This window comes from Diospyros lotus, chromosome 1 (assembly GCF_014633365.1).
Source record: "Diospyros lotus cultivar Yz01 chromosome 1, ASM1463336v1, whole genome shotgun sequence".
NCBI lineage: Eukaryota > Viridiplantae > Streptophyta > Magnoliopsida > Ericales > Ebenaceae > Diospyros > Diospyros lotus.
Genome location: NC_068338.1, coordinates 45373723 through 45392372, shown reverse-complemented (window position 1 = coordinate 45392372; position 18650 = coordinate 45373723). Strand labels below are relative to the sequence as shown.

Sequence of the window (18650 nt, the reverse complement as noted above, 5' to 3'; positions counted from 1 at the left end):
TTTAAATAAATTTAGTTTTATTATTATCGTAGCAGCTTAAATAATTTTGAAAACAGAAGGGGATGAAAAGAATTAAAAATCAGACCACAAAATCTGGGTTTTCAATTAATTGTTGTTGAATGTTGAGTGGTGGACTTGGCATCTTGTATTTGCTAGTTATAATAATTAAGTAAAGATTCTTGCAGTTTCTGCCACTCGGACTTCATTAACAAGCAGAGATTATTGCCTAATCTTTTATGCTGAGCTCACCAGATCTTATAGCAGGGTTCATTTGAGATTGTCGCATTTCAAGTTTATTTTTTTTTAATGTATATAAAAAAAGATATAGTCTATCGACTTCTATTTAAGTGGAATATTTGAGTCAACATCATCTTTTTTTTGTTTTCTTAAATTGATTAACTATATAAAGTTTGATTCAAGTAATTGTTAGATACCATAATTAAAACTAAAAATCTTAGATGCAAAAAGAGAATTGACGAGATTCCACTCTTTCTTCACCTACCCAATATGAAGGTGAGAACAATAATGGAGCTGCCAAAAGGTCGTCTTTGAGATGGTTCATGCATTTCCACTGCTGACAATAATGGACTGAGGCCTTTGGCTTGACGGGCAACACTCCCTAATAAAGCTACTTGTCTGGCTGCTGACTTATGCTGAAAATATGTTTCCCCCAAGGAAAATTTCTTGAATCTTCCTATAAACTTCTTGGAGAGTACTGGTAGTAGAAGTTGGTCTTTCACCGTGTTTGGAACATGAGAAAAGAAGTGCAAAGTAAAAGGAAGTGGGAAAAGAATCCTACATCCATGATTAGATTAGGATGGAAGTTTCAATTTTCTTTCACTTTCTTTTAGTTTCGCACTCTATTCTTTCTCTAGAAACCAATCAGGAGAGAATTATTTAATTCTCATGTTCTTTTCCTTTTCTCACCCAACCAAAGAGAGGAAAATAATTACTCTTCCTGTGTTTTCTCTCCATTTGAGGTATGCTTCCTTTCTCTTTCCCTTCACCAATTCCACACGGAGCCTTTAAGAAAACACATGCTCAGAACCCATCATCATGGAACTTGGTTGATCTAGTATTATGCCTTTCCTTTTTAGTCCTTTATCCCACCTCATAAGTCATAAGCCAATTTCATCTGGCAGCATTTGGGCGTGCACCACACGTAAATTTACTAGACACACATAACATGATATCTTACAAATTAAGCACGCAAAAAGTTAAATACAGACTCACCCGCAAGGAGGTTCGCGTAGAAAGCCCTAGAACCTCTTTTATCACCGTTAAAGTCTTGGGTTCCACTAGTAAGTTTCCACAATAATTTTCCTGTGACCCACAAACCCACATCTCTGAGTAGGTTTAAGGCACACAGTCACCTGCAAGATGGTAGTAGGTTGATCACGTAGTGGTTGATGCACAATTGGAGAGGTAGCTGGCACTTCTTGATGCGGATTGATTGTGAGAGACATGGGCTTCCCACATGGTGTTTGGTTGGCATGAAAATTTAGCTACTAATCATGGCAATCTAAGGTGCCTCCACCAACCCAATTACTTAAGCAGTCTCTTCTTTAAGCTTTTGAATAGTCAAACCAACTTTACTTAGCTGTCTCATTTGTTTAATGAGAACATCCTCCCCAAAAAGCACCTTGGTTTTCCAAACCAAACAGGGCCTAGGTTTCCGAGGTTCTTTGGATTTTATTAACTTGGAAGTGGGTTTCCAGTTGCAAATATAACTATTTCACTCGATGCAAGTAAAAAAAACTACAAAAAAAGGGGGGGCAATCTTTCTTGGATTTATTATTGCAGTGTTTCCTTTTGTACATCTTGTTGCACAAAAATCTAACACCCTTCCCAAAGGTTGGAGAGGTCGCATTCTGTCAGGGTTGGTCGTGGCCCATGGGCCAACCCTTTTTGCTTTGCAAGGCTTTGTTTGATTGCTACTTTATTTCCAGTACCTCCGTGGTCCACCTCTAAGGCAGAAAGCAACTGGTGGGGCTAACAGAGCACAATAAAGTAGAAGTAGATTGTGGCATCAGTGAAAACTGAAAAGCTTAATATTATTGGAAAAGTCGTCTTCCTGTCAATGCAATTCCTTGTGTGGTAGGTGGCTAACATTGTAAGGTAGTTGAATGTGAAAGTCGAGGTTCACATTTCCCTGTTTGGCTGAAAATGGCAGCTTAGAATCTACCTTTCCATGTGGCTCCATTCACCATCTGTAATTGGCAAGCAACAAGCGATAAGAAGCGTTAGAGACAAGGAGAGTCCATGAGAAAGACACGAGCTGTTGCAATTCCTTATCAAGGTAGAAGTCGAGAGGTTATCAGAAGAAATCGATTGCCATCCGAAAGGGATATCTGATAATCTACAATATTTGTCACCAAAGGAGTCACAAGCCCGCAAACCAACACCAAACTCAGAATGAGAGATAAACCCCAAAGAAAAGGGAAAGAGTTAACAATCAAAGTAAGAATCAAACAAATCTCAGTGTTCATTGTGTTTCTCTTTCTGGAGCCAAGTGATGAAACACTTCTTTCAAATGGCAGTGTCTATATTTCAGTGTCAAATAAACGGATTGTCATGTCAGAGACCACCCTACGAGCAAATGGAATGTAACTCAAACTGTACCTGGAACAATGGAAAAATCCTTGCATAAGCAAAATGGATGTTGAATTATTGTATTAACTAGGCTCTGATAAAATGCATTTCCAACCAAGCCCCCCTCCCCCCCAAAAAAAAAAACGAAAAAAACAAAAAAGAAGTTTCATTTATGTGAAAGAGCACATGCAGAAACAAGCAAAACTGGGAACTATAGAAACCCCGAGTTTGCGCACAATATTAGGGAGGGAGAGCATAGAGAAAGCATGAAGGAATTGGGTACAGGAAGATACTCACCAAATAAGGGCACAGATCTCAATTATAATTGCCAGTATTGTCAAAACTTTACTGTGGATCTGCAAGACCGAAAAGGTGAAAGAATCAAAGTATATCCCTGAAAAAAGTTACTGTGAACATCGTGCAAGTGCTAATTCCGAGTTTAAAAGCCAAGGAACAACAAAAATTCTTTAATTGGACAAGGGAGACGTTAGAGAAAAGACCATGAGTAGAGAAAGAAGGAAAATAATTCTGGATGCAACACTAATGATTGGGCAATTTTCAAACTTTTGTACTTGATTTGTGGATGAATGTTGGAGAGTTTCTGAATTGCCAAGGTTGTCTGTTGGACACTGTTGCAATTTATGTCAGAAGGAAAACATAAAATCCTAAAGACCAATGCACAAAATGTATTGGGTTGGATAAACTCTACCATCCTATCTCATTACATATTAGTAGAGAGAATTAAAAACTGTACAAAAAAATTTCTCCTATGAACTAGTTTGCCTCATTGGTTAAGCAGTTGAAAAACTTAGGGGAGATTATCCATCTTATGCCAACATCCACGTGATGGGGGACTCTACTGGAAGATTCTTCCCTCAGGTCATGCAGTTGAGTTTTTACCAGCTTTTAAGATTAAGATATTAGATTCATTCTACTTCATTCAGTCAAAATATGGAAGACTTACCCATAGAGCGCAGATGAGGGCTAAGACAACACACCCGACATAAATAGCAGTTGCATAAATACGAACAGGATCAAACATCATTCTTACTTGTTGACGAGGTCCAATAAGGAAAGCTGTGCTGGCACACAGAATCTCAAGTTTAAAGTTTGAACAGAAGAAATAAGGGAACGGAATATCCAAAATAAACTCAACTGAGACGGTTATAGGAAAAATGTTATGCATAATTGCACTCAATATGAATATATACAGCAGCTAAGCACAGTGAAGCTGTTTTCTGCGACACCAGTGGTGAGACAATAATATAAGTGTCCTTGATGATTGACCAAGAATCCATCAAAAGCAAGCTTGCTAGCTTAGCTGCTGGTGTCTAAGCACACAACATTAGATGAATAAGATTGGCTTGGATCAAGTAGCATAGCAGCTACCAAACAACAGAAAACATGTTGCTAAAGTTAATAATGATGGATTCCTGACGGGTTTTAGACTTGAGCATAGATGAAATAACATAAACTGGGCCAATCAGCAGACTGACATACCTTCCAACAGCCAACACGTTCCCAAAGGTGAATAATAGCGCAAATTTGATGGGCTTGATAAAAACAATCAATGACTGAAAAAGAGGTACAAGGAAGAAGAATTATCAGATAGGCATCACCCATGGAAAAGCACATTTGCACAAAAAGCACCATGAATTGTCTATGTTACATAGATACCACAAAATTCAATCTCAAAACATATACCAGATCGATAAGACATTTTGACTTCAACATCAGTGACTTGGTACTGTTTATTATATATTTTTGGATGAGTTTAATAACATAATAGAAATAAGATCCTACAACAAACATGATTTCAACAAATAATCTACTTGTTTGCTAAAGAGAAGCCAGTTTCCTGAAATGTGAGATTCAAGAAATTGGATTCATGTGAAAAATGTGTGCTTTCATAGACTATGCAATCTGTTATGCCAGAATAGATCTTTCCAGTAGGTCCTTGCGAGAATAGATCTTTCCTGGAGGTCCTTATGACCAAGGACCTTAAACATGCACATTAGGATAAATGCAGTAATCTGTCTTGCGAAACAATGGTATACATGATCTCACACATTAGAAAGCCTGACATTAAGGGTCTGAGCACTCGTCACAAGGTCTTACCTGTGCGGTAAAAAGTCAACAAAGTTGTTTGGAAGTGGTGTGGTGTTAACAATCAACTTGCAAACTATCACGGGAAATTTTCTCACAGACAGCATTCTCAGGAAGTGCTGTGCTTTCTTATTAAGAATGCTGGTTTGACTACGAAGCTGAGAGTCTCAATCCAACAAAGTGTGTCAAAGGTATTGCAAGGAGCAGGAGATTTGGTAATGATATCATATCAACCAAGATTTGAGTACTACAACCAAGAACAAACATTAAGGAACCGTTCCTAGCAGTGTGTGACACCCAAAACGTCCTTAGCAGGGGATAGAAGAGTGCATCTTCTAAAAGCTACATCACAAATGAACAGGTCCATGGTCTCCTACCTAAGAGATGCAGGATATGGCAGCAACTTTGTTGATTGAAAATTTAAGGGAAGATGACAGAATGTTGACCTTAAGCAAGGTGCAATACATACCAAGCCTTCATTTCACTATGTAGGGTCAGCTACATGAATTCTAGCCCAGCACTCATTCCTATCTATGACCTTATTTTCTATAAGACCCTTATAACTAATATTGAGTGTCTCCCACCAAGTTTTTTTCAGTCCTCCTCTACTTCTTTTTGCCAGATACTCGTCTGATAGGCCTCCAGTGCTGCGAACCTACCAAAGGCGCTTCAGGAGTCAAGGGCAGGAGGGTAACACAGCTGGGTTGAGTAACAGCCAGCATGTGCACTAAGGGTAGAATTGGAACTAGGCTGGTTTGCGGTTATGGAGGGAGAATAACAACCTGTAAATAGGGAATAGAAGAGAGAGGGAGGGGAGGAAAAATTGAGTAGACACTACAGGAGAGTTCTGGGCCTCTCGAATTCCCATTCTTTTACTTTCTTTTCCTTGTTTACCTTGTTTCTTGTAATCGGGAGTTGACAAACCAGCAGCAAATTCTTTAACTAATCGGAATTCTATCCGTTTTCTTGAGATCCTATCATCATCCTATTCCATCCACTCTCCTTAGAAAGGCCTATATTACATCGTCTCACATAACCAAAGAGGTCTGATTATGTTTCATGCATCTTATCTTCAATAGAAACTACTCCAATCTTATTGCGAATAATCTCATTTATAATTTATATGTTCTTGTATGGCCGCACATACATCTTAACATCCTATCTCCACCACTCATATTTTTTGTACATGTTGGTGCTTTTACTACCCAACATTTTATATCATACAACAAAACTGGTTATAGTTTTCATATAGAATTTTCCTTTCAACTTTAGAGAAACCTTATTATCATATAAAACACTGGATTCACTCTTCTATTTTAACCATCCAATCTCATTCTATGGGTAACACCGTCATTAATCTCCCCATCTTTTTGGACGATTGATCAAAGATATCTAAACTTATCTTTTATTGGTATGACTTGATATTCTAATTTTACCATAACATCATCCATGATATTTTTACTAAAATTACAATCCATATATTTGGTTTCCATTCTACTTAAATCTTCTAGACTTAAAGTGATCCTTCATTTCTCGAACTTAGTATCCATGCTTTCTTTTGTCTTGTCCACCAACACAATGTCATATGGAAATAGTAGAAAAACATAACCAATGCACCTCTGCCTAAATATGTTTAGCGAATTCATCTATTACTAGGGCAAATAGGTAAGAGCTTAATGCAAATCCTTGGTGTAATTCCATTATAATTGGAAAAGCCTCCATACCTTTTCCACATGTTCTAAGACATGCTTTTGCTCTATGATACATATCTTTGGTAACCTGTATATAAGCAATTCAAACTCATTTATTCTCTAAATCCCTAGAAACTTTGTCCTAAGCTTTTCTTTTCTTTTTCTAAATGTATAAACACAACATGTAAATCTTTTTGTTTATAACTTTCAATTAGGCACCTCAACAGATATGTGGCTTCTGTTGTTGACCTACCAAGCATGAAACCAAATTGGTTTTTCAGACACCTTGGTTTCTCATCTTGATATTTGCTCAATCACTCTCTCCCAAACTTTCATGGCGTGGGTCATTAATTTGGTTCCACTATAATTTCCACAACTTAGAATATCCTTTATTCTTTTAAAGAGCCACTAAAGTACTGAGGTAAACATGAAAAATTAGATCCATTTATCTGCATGGTTCATTATTATAAACTGGACAAGCACAGGATTCAATCAAGTATACCCTCCCAAAAAAAGATACAAATAACTAACCTGGATTAGAGAATCAATCAGTTCAACACTGGTAAATATCAACTGCTCATGTAAAGCTCACAAAGTAAAACATGCCATGGTTTCTATAATGTTAAGATTTGACTTAGTAAATTTCTTATTATATTGTCATTTTCCTGATCTGCTCTATCAAAGTTTCTTTTAGCATAAATTTGGATTTGAGAGATAAAAAAGAAGCCTTTATGTTTGTATCACATAGAATACAATCACAGAGTTATAATAAATCTTCCTTATTCATTCTATTCTTGATAAACTACATTAAGCAAAGTCCTAGCTTTCAGCAGCCTTGCAAGGTTTGCAAGTGGATGATCACAGAAAAAATGTTCATTTTCCAGCTTTCTGACTACCGACTAGTGCCGGCAAAGAATGGGATGAACATAGCCAACACAACCCAGGTTACAATGATTATAGTCTCTTTCACCAGGGGGGGAAAGACATTTTAAGACAAAAAACTTTTACAGCCATAAAACAAGAAGCTGACCCCAATAGTGAGATGATGAAATATCGTTGTTGTAACTGCAAGCCAAGAATATGGTAGTCAGAAATATCCATTTTGTATTAAAAATTCCATTAAGGCTCCGTTTGCTTGGGGGAAAGTGTTTCCATTGTTTGGCTGTAACCTGAAAATGTTGTTGGAAGACCATTTCCAGTGTTTGTCTGGCACTTAGAAAATTACAATATTTTTTTTTCTTTATCATCAAAATCTATAACATAAAGATAAAAAAGCATAATAAACATATAATAACAATAAAGATCAAAACATTATAATATAATAAATTATGATATATATGATATGTAATATCATATATATAACATTAAAGAATAAAGAGAGAGCCGGATAGGGGGCCAAATGGCAAATGGTGGCCAACAAGAGGTGAAGTGAGACAGCAACATCGAAAGGCAGCTTCTGTGACATAGGAGAAGATGAGAGAGGTAGATCTCGACGGAGACAGATAGAGGTGGAGAAGGATAGAGAGGCAACCAATCTGGATGAAGACAGACGGAGATGGAGCTTGACGGGAGACGGTGACCAGTGCAGCAACGCAAGCGGAGGCTAATAGAGTGCAATAGAGACGGAGAGAAGTTGATTGACCTAGGCAATGTGAGGCTGGGCTCAACAGATAGAGATGGAGAAGGCGTTAGAAGCTCTGGAAAATGACTTCCTCTTTTTAAGTCAGGAAGTCACTTTTCGAAAATCCTTCACGTTTTAGCATTTCACTTTCCATTGACTGGAAAGTCATTTCCTTTGACTTTTTTAACGCAGCGTGTAGCGCGAGTGTGAAGAAAACACACCAAAATAAACCCTTAAAAGAACAAACTTCAATGGCCAAAGCTTGGCTTTCAAAAAAACACAAAAACAAGACTGTTTTGTTAAGAAAACCCAAATAGATTACTTAAATTTGTATTGAGAAAAACTTGATTACAAACTCTAGATCCTAGGTATATTTATAGTATTTGGGTAATCCAAATCCATCCAATATTTGTAAACAAAATCCAACTAAAATTCTAATAAAAATAAATCCTAAGTAAAAGTCAACTAGAATCCTAATAAAAATAAAACCCTAATCAAACATGAAGTAGAATCCTAAATCAAGTAGAAACATGAAATAGAATCCTAAATCAAGTAGAATCCTAAAACTTATGAAGTATTAAAATATTATTCTGGTGATACTGTTCCGGTTTGGTTGGGTCGGCCTTGAACCGAATCTTGATTGGTGACCGCATCATTTCTTGCTTCCCTGGTACCAAACAAAGGAAAAAAAGGAAAGTGTTTTTCGAGAAAATGTTTTCCGTCGAACAAACAGAGCCTAAGTGTGAGAAGAAATGAAGCTGCTACGAGGGAAGTACACAAACTAAATTTGACTTGCTGTTAGAAAATTCACCTTGCAAAGGTGCTATCTATATGGGATGCACACAAGAGTTTTTCCTACTTTGTAGCCACACTTTAGTGTTATTAAAGGCCCAAGGCACAAAAGGGTGTTAGAGCCTAAAGCGCAAGGTGAGGTGCGCACCTGATGGAACTAGGCGCATGCTAACTAAAAAAAAAAAGAAAAATATATATTCTAGTTGAAGAATAAGGTATAAAATAAGTTCTAACTTCTAATAACATATTCACAAGTATGTTACCAATAAACTTAAAAAGTTTAACATATATCAATGAAAATAACAATAAAAAATGTCAAAAGATGCAATTTAAAAGTCTTTAAGCCAACTTAAATTAAATTTTAAACAATTTATAAGTCTTAAATCTCAATTAAGATTAACTAATTATGCATTTTAAATAATCTAAAAATCATCCTCATCATTGAGATCAAACATTTCCATATTTTCATCTTTAGAAGCATCATCTCTAATATCCTATTCTTCCACATCATCTCCCTCTCCATCTTCATCAAGTTCGAATTCAATTGGAGCATTTGAAGTAGTAGCCTTTTTACTCATTGTCAAATTTGTAGTTGAAGCAATAAATATAAATCCTAAACAGTAAAAAAAATTAAATAAAATAATAAACAGAAATAAAAACCCTAAAAAATAGTTAAAAAAGTCCAGGCGCGCCAAAGCCCCAGGCACCTTGGGCCTAGGTGCAGCCAGCTGGTTTGAGCCCGCCCGGAAGCACTCCACGCGCACCTTGCGCCTAGGCACACCTTTAATAACACTGGCCACACAGCAACAGATGTATCATTTTCTTTAACAAATGATGCAGTAAACACATCAGTACCTTGTTGTCAGCAAACAGTTTGGTATTCTAAAACAACATGGCAATTGGTTTAAGAAGCTGCTAGGCTTACGGGTTAAGGGTCTCCTTCTTGTGAACCCTGATGCTTAAATAACCAAAGATCAAGCAAACAAACAAGAGTCTTGTAAAAGGCAGCCGTCAAAGCTAAAATCCCATATTTTATCAATACCTGCTTCTTGATATACCCAAGCATAAGCAGCTATATTAGGCTATCACATCCTACACTTTTAATACTCGGTCTAGCTAGCGTTTTTTCATAACACTTTTAGAATAATGGTTTCTAACCACTGGCTTGTAAAAAATATGATATAAATAATATTGACTTATTGGCACAATAATGAGTCAAACTCGTAGTGGATTCAAACTAACATAAGGTTCAATGAACACTGCAACTATTTCCTCAAAGTTTCAAACAGAGAATTCTAAGACGTGATAAAGCACTTTACTCTCTGCATACAGTTTCTTATGACTTCCCAATTTGCAAATAAGCCAACCAAACATTTACGTTAATGAACACATTATCACACATACCCTTCTACTTGTAAACTTCTAAACTTCATTTGGTTCTAAAACAGTCTATAAAAATTCTTGCAACATTGTTTGGGTATCTATCGTCCATCCCAAGCCAATAGTAGCCCTCGGACATTGCCCCACTATAATAACATCAACATGTGGATTACAATCACTGCTCAAGAAAATGCCAACTCGTGTATCATAGTATTTACTTCAATAGATTGGGGGCTTTTAAACAAAAGTTCCCCAGATTTCAGATACCCATTTAAGCAAATTGAGTTAAAAAAACTAGAAATTCACAGTAACAAATCGTCTTTCAGCGAAAGATTTACATCTAAAAGCAATGGGATATCAAGTGGGTCGTACCAGGAACATGCAAACCAAGCCAGCGACCAAGCAGGCAGCAAACCCATAAATTCTCTGCTCAAACAAGCAGCATGAAAGAAATAGTTCAACCCGGTCGGAAAGAAACTATATAATTTTTCGCAATCTTTTCTGTGAGGCTTGGTGTAAGTATAACTCGAAGTACCTGCAAAGGGGAAAGGGAGCAGAGGCCTTCGGGTTCGTACAACAGATTGTCTTGCATCTCCTCATCTCCGCCCAAAACGGATTGATTCAGCTTCCACATTGCTATGACAGCTTATCGAGCTTTCTCGCGCATGAAATGGAACGCCTCCGATTCTTAGCCAGATCACTGTTCGCCCCTTCGGCTTTCACAGGGTCGGCATCACTACGGTGGAGCGTCCGTCGAAGAATGATGATTCTGCTTTAATATTGTTTTATTTGCGAAACAGCCCCAGTTCTAATCACTATTTCTACATTTACCTATTTTTACTATGAAGTTTACACATTTACCCTCAGACAACAACTGCTTGATTATCCATGCAGCTCTTTTTCTGCGCCAATTTTATAATAGTTTCTGATCCCTTTTGTTTAGTTAATTTTCACAAAGACATTTTATGGTTCATTTAGTATTTTAAATTTTTATATTTTTTAAAAATTAAAAATCAGCCCATTATGAAGAATATGCCTTTTTATTTTATAAATATTATAAAAAAAGTAAGTTTTAACCACTAGGATAGTAATTTAGTAGTAAGTAGCTCTGTTGGTGAGTCTAAGCACTTGTGTTCCAGTTTAATAAGCCTTATATTTACTCTTTTATGTCCAATATGCTCTTTAGCTATTATTAGTTGTGTTAAAAAATGAAATGACTAATAATTCAAATTACACAAAATCTAAATAAAATTTATTTTTATAATCAAATGATTAATTTACATCGTCCATAAAGTTAAGATTTATCATTTTATAAGACAAAATCTCTATTTATGATTTACTTCTTCTATCAAAATCGAAAACACGGACGGTGAGAGACCACGCAAGAATAATAATTTCAATATTTATTATTTTATAAATTCAAGATTGTGTCATAATAGGTTATGCTTCGAATCATAATCCTATTTATTTTTAACACTCTTGTGTTATAATTAATAGTTTTTTATTTCTGTAAATAGGGTTATATTATATATAGGTTTGGAGTTTTAAATTTAAGATTATTGATGATATTTCTAAGAATAGTTTGATAGAGCATGAATGAAGACCAAAATGCATTGTAGATCACACGAGGAGTATCCCACCATGCCATATTTATGGTGACATTTAATTCCTCCTGGGACCTCAGAAGCCAGTCGACCGACCAAGGTGCGAAATGCTTCAAGCCGGTGGCTTCTCACCGCAAGGTGAAGCGCAGTTTCCCCCAAAGCTGTTACATCTTTGATGGACTCTGGGCAGGCGGGCATCAGCACATCTATGACTTCGACTGATCTCCCGTACGTGGATAGCAGCAAGGTGAAGATCGATCGAGCTGTTCTTCAGTCTTTGCCTTTAAGCCGACAAATTTCATTAACAGCATTAGTCTTGATAAGCTGCTGCACTATATATATCTCCAGTACACCCCAGTCGCTGAAGCTATGTCCAGTGGTCTGAACCCATCCTTGTCCAATTCCCTTGCCTGTTCTGTTCTGTTCAGGCTTGTGTTTCAGGAGCTCTTGTACAAAGTTGAGTTGGCCAGCTTTGGTAGGTATAGCCACATGTAAAATAGGTTGTGGAGGAGACAGAGAAGCGTCATCTCCGAGAAGATGTGGATGGATTTTCTTCAGCTAGTTGCTGTTGGAGCTGAAGATTTCCTACACAAGCAGCTTCAACCAAAGTTTGATCATAAATATCCATTATTCTTTCCAATCTTTTCTGTAACTACTAGGGCCTGGCCGGGCTTGCAGGAAATTAAATTTGCCCACCCATTATCGTGTATTAATTATATAACACATAGATAGACGGAATCCATATTAAAAGAAAGTTGTTGAAAGCAAAGCCTAAACAAGACCATTTGGTCTATATATGTTGGGCAATCATATTGGTACCTCCGTGCAATGAGTTTAAATTATACTGAGATAATTTTATAAATTTATGCTTATAAAAGACGCTGCATCTTTTTTCTATTCTTTTTAAATTCACTTGATGAGTATTCTTAATTCTGCACTTACTCCCACTTAAATTGATTCATCTCAAACATACATTAATGATTCACTAAAACTGGAAAAGAAGAGGAAAAATTAGGCCACCAAGTGATGGCATCTTTTGCCTTCAAGATATGATCTTGGGTTGGGAGCCATTAATCCTGTTTTCAAGTAATAGATACATTTATAATGTAAAAAAATTAATTAATTCTCCATGTGTTCCAGTTTCTAACTCCCTTCCTATATCTATTAAATACAGGATTATCGGAAACTAGTATTTTATTTATTATGCTTAAATTAGATGTACATTTTAAATTCAATAGAATCGAAAGTCACGCGGGTCATGTATCAGAACCAAAGAGATTATTAATTAAATAAATTATTGTTTATTATTTAATTAAAGTATATTTTATTTATATCTTAAATAAAATATATATTTAAAATATAAATATTTTCTAAAACAATTGAAATAACCATAACATATATGGATAAACTCCCACAATAAATAACCAAATAAGGGGAAATTTTGTATCATATTTACAATTATAAGTAAAACTATTTCAAATCGAATTATTGAGACTAAAAAAAAGGATTTAGTTATAAATCACTATTAAAAAAAATATAAAACTAAAAAATTGGCCAAACATTTTTTTCTCATTTATAATTACCCAAGCAATTTAATTTTAATATAAAATTTTAAATAAAATAATTTATGATATTATTATTTCAAATTATATTTTTTAAACTACATATTTGGATAGGAGAATTTTTAAAATATAAGTTTACTCTACTAATCCCACCTTGACTTGTTAACTTCATCGGGTCGGGTTGAATTCAAGTTGAATGCATTTGATAGGTTTAGGATTGACAAACTCATTGCAAGGTTCCAAGAAATTATAGAAAGGAAAAAACATAAATTATCTTAAAATATGATATTTTTTCTTTTAAGTACCCTTTCATAAAATAAATAAGATAAGAGAATATTAAGATAAAATCAAAATACTTTTCAGACCAATATATGAAATAGTTAAATATAAGATTTAAAAGTATTCTAAAATTTTTATTAAATTATTTGTTAAATTTTTTAAAATGTACTAGAAAATACAAATATCTTTTTTTTTTTCTTATGTTGAAGGGAGGAAAAGAGAAGCATATTTTAAAAAATTAAGATAAAAACTCACATGACTTCTTTTTTAAGATTACCTTATAAATTTAACAAATACGTTGAAAATAATAAATTCTGAAATGTTTCTCATATTTTTCACCCCATATATTGATTAACAAACACTACCAATATAATTTATAGTATAATTGTAATTTTAAGTGTATAACTATGTTTTTAATCGCAATTGTACGATTATAAATTTTATAATTATCTTCATTATCAACAAATTAATTGTATCTATATTTTTATTTGTAATCATTTTAATGAATTACATAATTAAATAAAAATTATAGTAGCAAATAAATTTTTTAATTAAAGTAAATAATAAGCAACCAATACACGGGTTGGCAATTAAACTAAAAATATACACTTAAATTAGTAATTACAAAATTAAATTGGAATTGGCCTAAAAAAATCTAATAACTAAAATTATGGAGAGATGTTAGATATTTTTATGGAAATAATTTTATTATTTATTTTAGAGTTATCATTTTATTTGTTCGAATTATTGGCATTGCGTGGTCTCCTGTCGCTCGTGTTTTTGATTTCGACAGAGGAAGGTAAGGAATCGAACTCACGATTTACTAGTGCGAATCCTATGTTATCATAGCTTAACCACTTAACCTGTGCTCTAGGGGTAGAGGTGCAAATGCAGGGGCGGATCCAGCATTTAAGAATGTGGTGGGCTGAGCTGGGTTGGGAGTGGGCTAAACTGAATTTGAGTTGGGCTTTTAGCTTCAAATTTTAATTTTTTTTTGTAGGTTGCCCTGGGCTAAAGCCCAGGGCAGCTCATATTTAAATATGCCCGTGTGCAAATGAATCGAGCCGAACTTGGCAAATTTTATCACAGGCTAAAGCTCGAGCTTGAGTTTAAGTCGAGCTTGGAAGCTTGGCTTGAGCTTGAGCTCGATTAGCATACCCTGAGCTTGAGCCGAGCTCAAGCTCAGGTGAGCCCCAACCTGAGCTTGGGCTCGAGCTAAAACATATCAAAATTTTATTTAAAAAAAAACCTAATAAGTTGATCTATAATAAAAGTAAATATCAATCTGATAATCAACAAATATACCTAAATATACCCAACTTGATAATCAACAAATATAACATCGACATAATAATTAAATAATGATAATTTTACAAATTATAATAAACATAATATCATTTACTGTACAAAAAGATAATCAAATTACTTGTTTACTTATTTTTCAAATACAAACATAATCAAAATTACAACACGACAAATATCAACATGCAATTTGAAATTGCAATATTAATCAGTAATCGTAATTATATCTCAAATCATATATATCAACTTACAAAATACCAACATATCAAAACCTTCCAAAAATCACATATCTTATTTTGTTTCTTTATGTTATCCTATATATAAAAACATAAAAATTAATAATTTTTATCAATATCAACTAACAAGTTACTTACAAGCTTATAAGCGAGTTAGCTTGCAAACCTCTATTCAAGACATCTTACGAGTGTAACGCTCCACTTTTTCGAGCATTAAATAACTAAGAAATTTCAAAAATATTTTTTTTCAATATAAATCATTTCTTGGCAATCTCGTTCTACCTTCCCAGTATACTAAATAAAAATCAATAAGTTAAGATAGCTAATCATCATAAATGCGGAATCTTAAAATCGAAACCTGATATAATACATAACTGAATTCACTTAATTATAACATAAGAATCTATACCATCATAACATCAAATACTTAAATACATAGAGACTTATTTGTACAATCTGACGATTCCTTATAAATACATTAAATAGTAACAATTATACAAGATTTTTAATATAGTATAATCTTCTAACCATGACTAAAGATGTATCCTGAATCCTCACGAATAAACATATATCAGAACAACTCGTCAAACCCATTGGCCACGTCATCACATGCCATCACATCTCAATCATCCCTTTGTCATTGCAAATCCTAACTGGAATAATTGAATGTTCCAGAAGAATAACCCAATTAGAAGATGAATCTTTTAGTGACGGTTTAGAAGCATGATACATGAATACATGATGCAATAACATAAATAATCATATGCCCTAGTGTAACTTCCCTGGCCCACCAAACCGGCATAGAACCCTAGGCAGAATCTCGACATACCTTAAGGATAATTCTAAAGTTGTTCTATCATTTACCCTTGGAGAATTATGGCTACACTATTAGGGCGACATTCCAATCTCATGCACGAGTATCAATATGCCAATAATATCGTGTCATGCAAAAATCAAAACGTTCCATGCAATATGACAAAATGATCATAACTTCAATAAATATCATACATAATGAAGCAAATATGTCATATATAGGTTCTCAGGACAAAACCACTCACCTTTAACATGAAGTTCGATCTACCTCAAAAAATGTGCATCACCTCGATTTGCGTGCCCGACCTCGATTTTTGTGACAAACTCCAAAAGTTGTGCAAATAACTATTTATCGAGCATAACAATCCTATAAATCATATTTAATCACAAAATATTTCAATACCTCAATTTCTTGATATTTTCCTTCATTTTCTTTCATTGTTCATTATGAAAATCCAAATAAACACCTCTTTTGATGTTTTACATTCTTGTGATTAGTTTTGATGATGAAAAATAACATTTGATTTTGTTGGTTTTGATCCTCAAGTCATGAGTTAAGTTTATGATTTTCAACAAAAATTAATTTCAAGTACCTATGTGAAAATGAAAACCGAATTATCTATAATTTTTTTTAAATCTAGAAGATTAGTATATTATAAGGAGACATATATGAAAATGTTTTCATTTTGAAAAACTATTTTCCGGTATTTCAATAACTAACATTCATTAGTATTAAAATGATTTTTAATCAATTTTTCAAAAAATATAAAGTGTATATTTTGGAGGTGGTAAAATCGCAAAATCCTAAATTTGTACTAAAATCAAAATTCTACTTTCTTATTAGTTTGGTTTTTGATTTTTTAGATATTTTTATTGAATCCAAATGGGAGTACTTTCTTATTTATATTTATGTATAAAAGTAAATGAAAGGTAAAATATAAATAAAATAAAATAAGAACATTTACTTAAACTAAAGAAATGTAAATATATTGTGATGTATACATGCTATGAATTGAATTATCAAACAAATTATTTTTTTATTAGCAAAACTGTTGACCGTTTGTTCCTTTCTGTCGACTGGCTATATGGACTTGTCGATCGATTCTAATCATGTTGTCGATCGGTTGCTCGACATGCTCTCAGTTGTTTGTTGTCGACCGCTTCTGCATCACAACCTGTCAACCGGTTCATCGCAGACAACATGTAACAGCTAGTTTTTCTACTCTCCAAAGTGGTTTTTCCACTACCAACGACATTATTCGTGAATGGGCTCTCAAGGCACTGTAAATACAAGTCAAATGAGTGATTCAAACCAACCAAGAGATTACATTACAAGCTCCCAAGTGCTAAACTCAATATTGTGCTTCATTTGGTATATTTAGTTTCTCTCCAAGGCTTTATATTTATCTTGTTAAATTCATTATCAAGTCTTGTCTTTATTTTTTAGAAAATTTATAACTAAGAATATTGTTTCTCAAATCCTCTCTTACCTTGTATCTCTTTGTATTTTTCCTAACTTATTTTGCTAGAGAGCTTACATTGCTTGTAGAAGGATTTTGATTCCTAACTTGTTGTGCTAGAGGACTTGCTTATTGAAGCAAGAGATTGAAATACCTAACTTGGTGCTAGAAGGCTTGTTTGTCTAAACAAGATGTTGTAAATTCCTAACTTGTTACTAGAGGGTCTATCTGGAAAGATATGAGGTTTTTAGTGGATTGGTTGAAAAATCCGTAGTGATAAGCTAAGGTAGTGGATTAGACTTTATTTAAGCCGAACCACTATATATCGTTGTGTCTCTTATTTGTTTGTGCTATTTCTTTCATTTATTATTCCAATCATTTCAATAATCCTCACTTACACTAAAATCTCATTTTTCATCAAAAGGATTTTCAAGTTCTATCAATTTTTTAAATAACCCAATTCACCCCCTCTTGGGTATTGGTGCCATAGATATTCGATTCTAACATTTTTAACTATTTTCTCCAATATTTTTTTCATAATAATTTATTATAATCTAAGAACTTCAAAGGAAAATTTCATAACTTACCTTTAAGCTTTGTTTGCACGCAAAACGAGGCTTGTTGTTGTAGAAATTGAGACATTCAGAAGGCAAACACTAAAATTTTTCGCACAACCCTCGAGATCTCATTTTTCTAGATTTTTTCAACATTATTGCCGAATTTTTCATCCAAGGACACGCCCTTATGAGCTGGCACGTGCGTGGGCTGCTTATGGTGATTAGCGCGTGTGGCCCATGCGCTGGTCGTCTTCCCTAGCGCCGGCACACCGACAAAGCTGGATTTCTGCAGCATCTTGCTCTCCTTGCCCAGTCGATCCAAATGGGCCATCTTGAAGTTTGAAAGGAGCACCGGAAAGCCATCAACGGGTCGGCCAAAGACTCGGCCAAGCGGTCCGCCTCCCATCTCTGATGAAGTCTCGAACACCCTTCAAACCTTAATGAAAATGCTCGAAATTCTCCATATATCATCCCCATATCACGGGCAACAAAATTCCCAATGGTTTGGTCTCTCAATTCGTTCAAAAATAGCCTTGATTTGAAGCCAAAAACTTCTCCAAATTCGGCCATCATGAACGCATATTTATAGGCTATTTCGGGCATTCAAAAGCTCGAGCTCAACCAACCCAAGTCCCCTAGAGCCTCTACCTCCCCC

General features: G+C 34.6%; 1 protein-coding gene across 1 annotated transcript; it reads right to left on the bottom strand.

Moving 5' to 3' along the window:
- Window positions 1-1790: 1790 nt before the first annotated feature.
- Window positions 1791-10948, bottom strand: LOC127794926 (uncharacterized). Its single transcript, XM_052326246.1, has 6 exons — window positions 10718-10948; window positions 10555-10608; window positions 4093-4166; window positions 3557-3674; window positions 2890-2948; window positions 1791-2622 (listed from the first exon to the last, which is right to left on the bottom strand). The coding sequence occupies exons 1-6, from the start codon at window positions 10814-10816 to the stop codon at window positions 2544-2546; spliced, it is 483 nt and encodes a 160-aa protein (XP_052182206.1). The 5' UTR covers window positions 10817-10948; the 3' UTR covers window positions 1791-2543.
- Window positions 10949-18650: the final 7702 nt, after the last annotated feature.

Excerpts from the sequence above, each read along its gene's own strand:
- LOC127794926 (XM_052326246.1), bottom strand. The coding sequence starts at position 10,816 with ATGTGGAAGCTGAATCAATCCGTTTTGGGCGGAGATGAGGAGATGCAA. Across the intron at positions 3,675-4,092 it reads AACGTGTTGGCTGTTGGAAG|CACAGCTTTCCTTATTGGAC; the intron begins GTATGTCAGTCT and ends TCTGTGTGCCAG. Across the intron at positions 2,623-2,889 it reads GAGATCTGTGCCCTTATTTG|GTACAGTTTGAGTTACATTC; the intron begins GTGAGTATCTTC and ends CCATTGTTCCAG.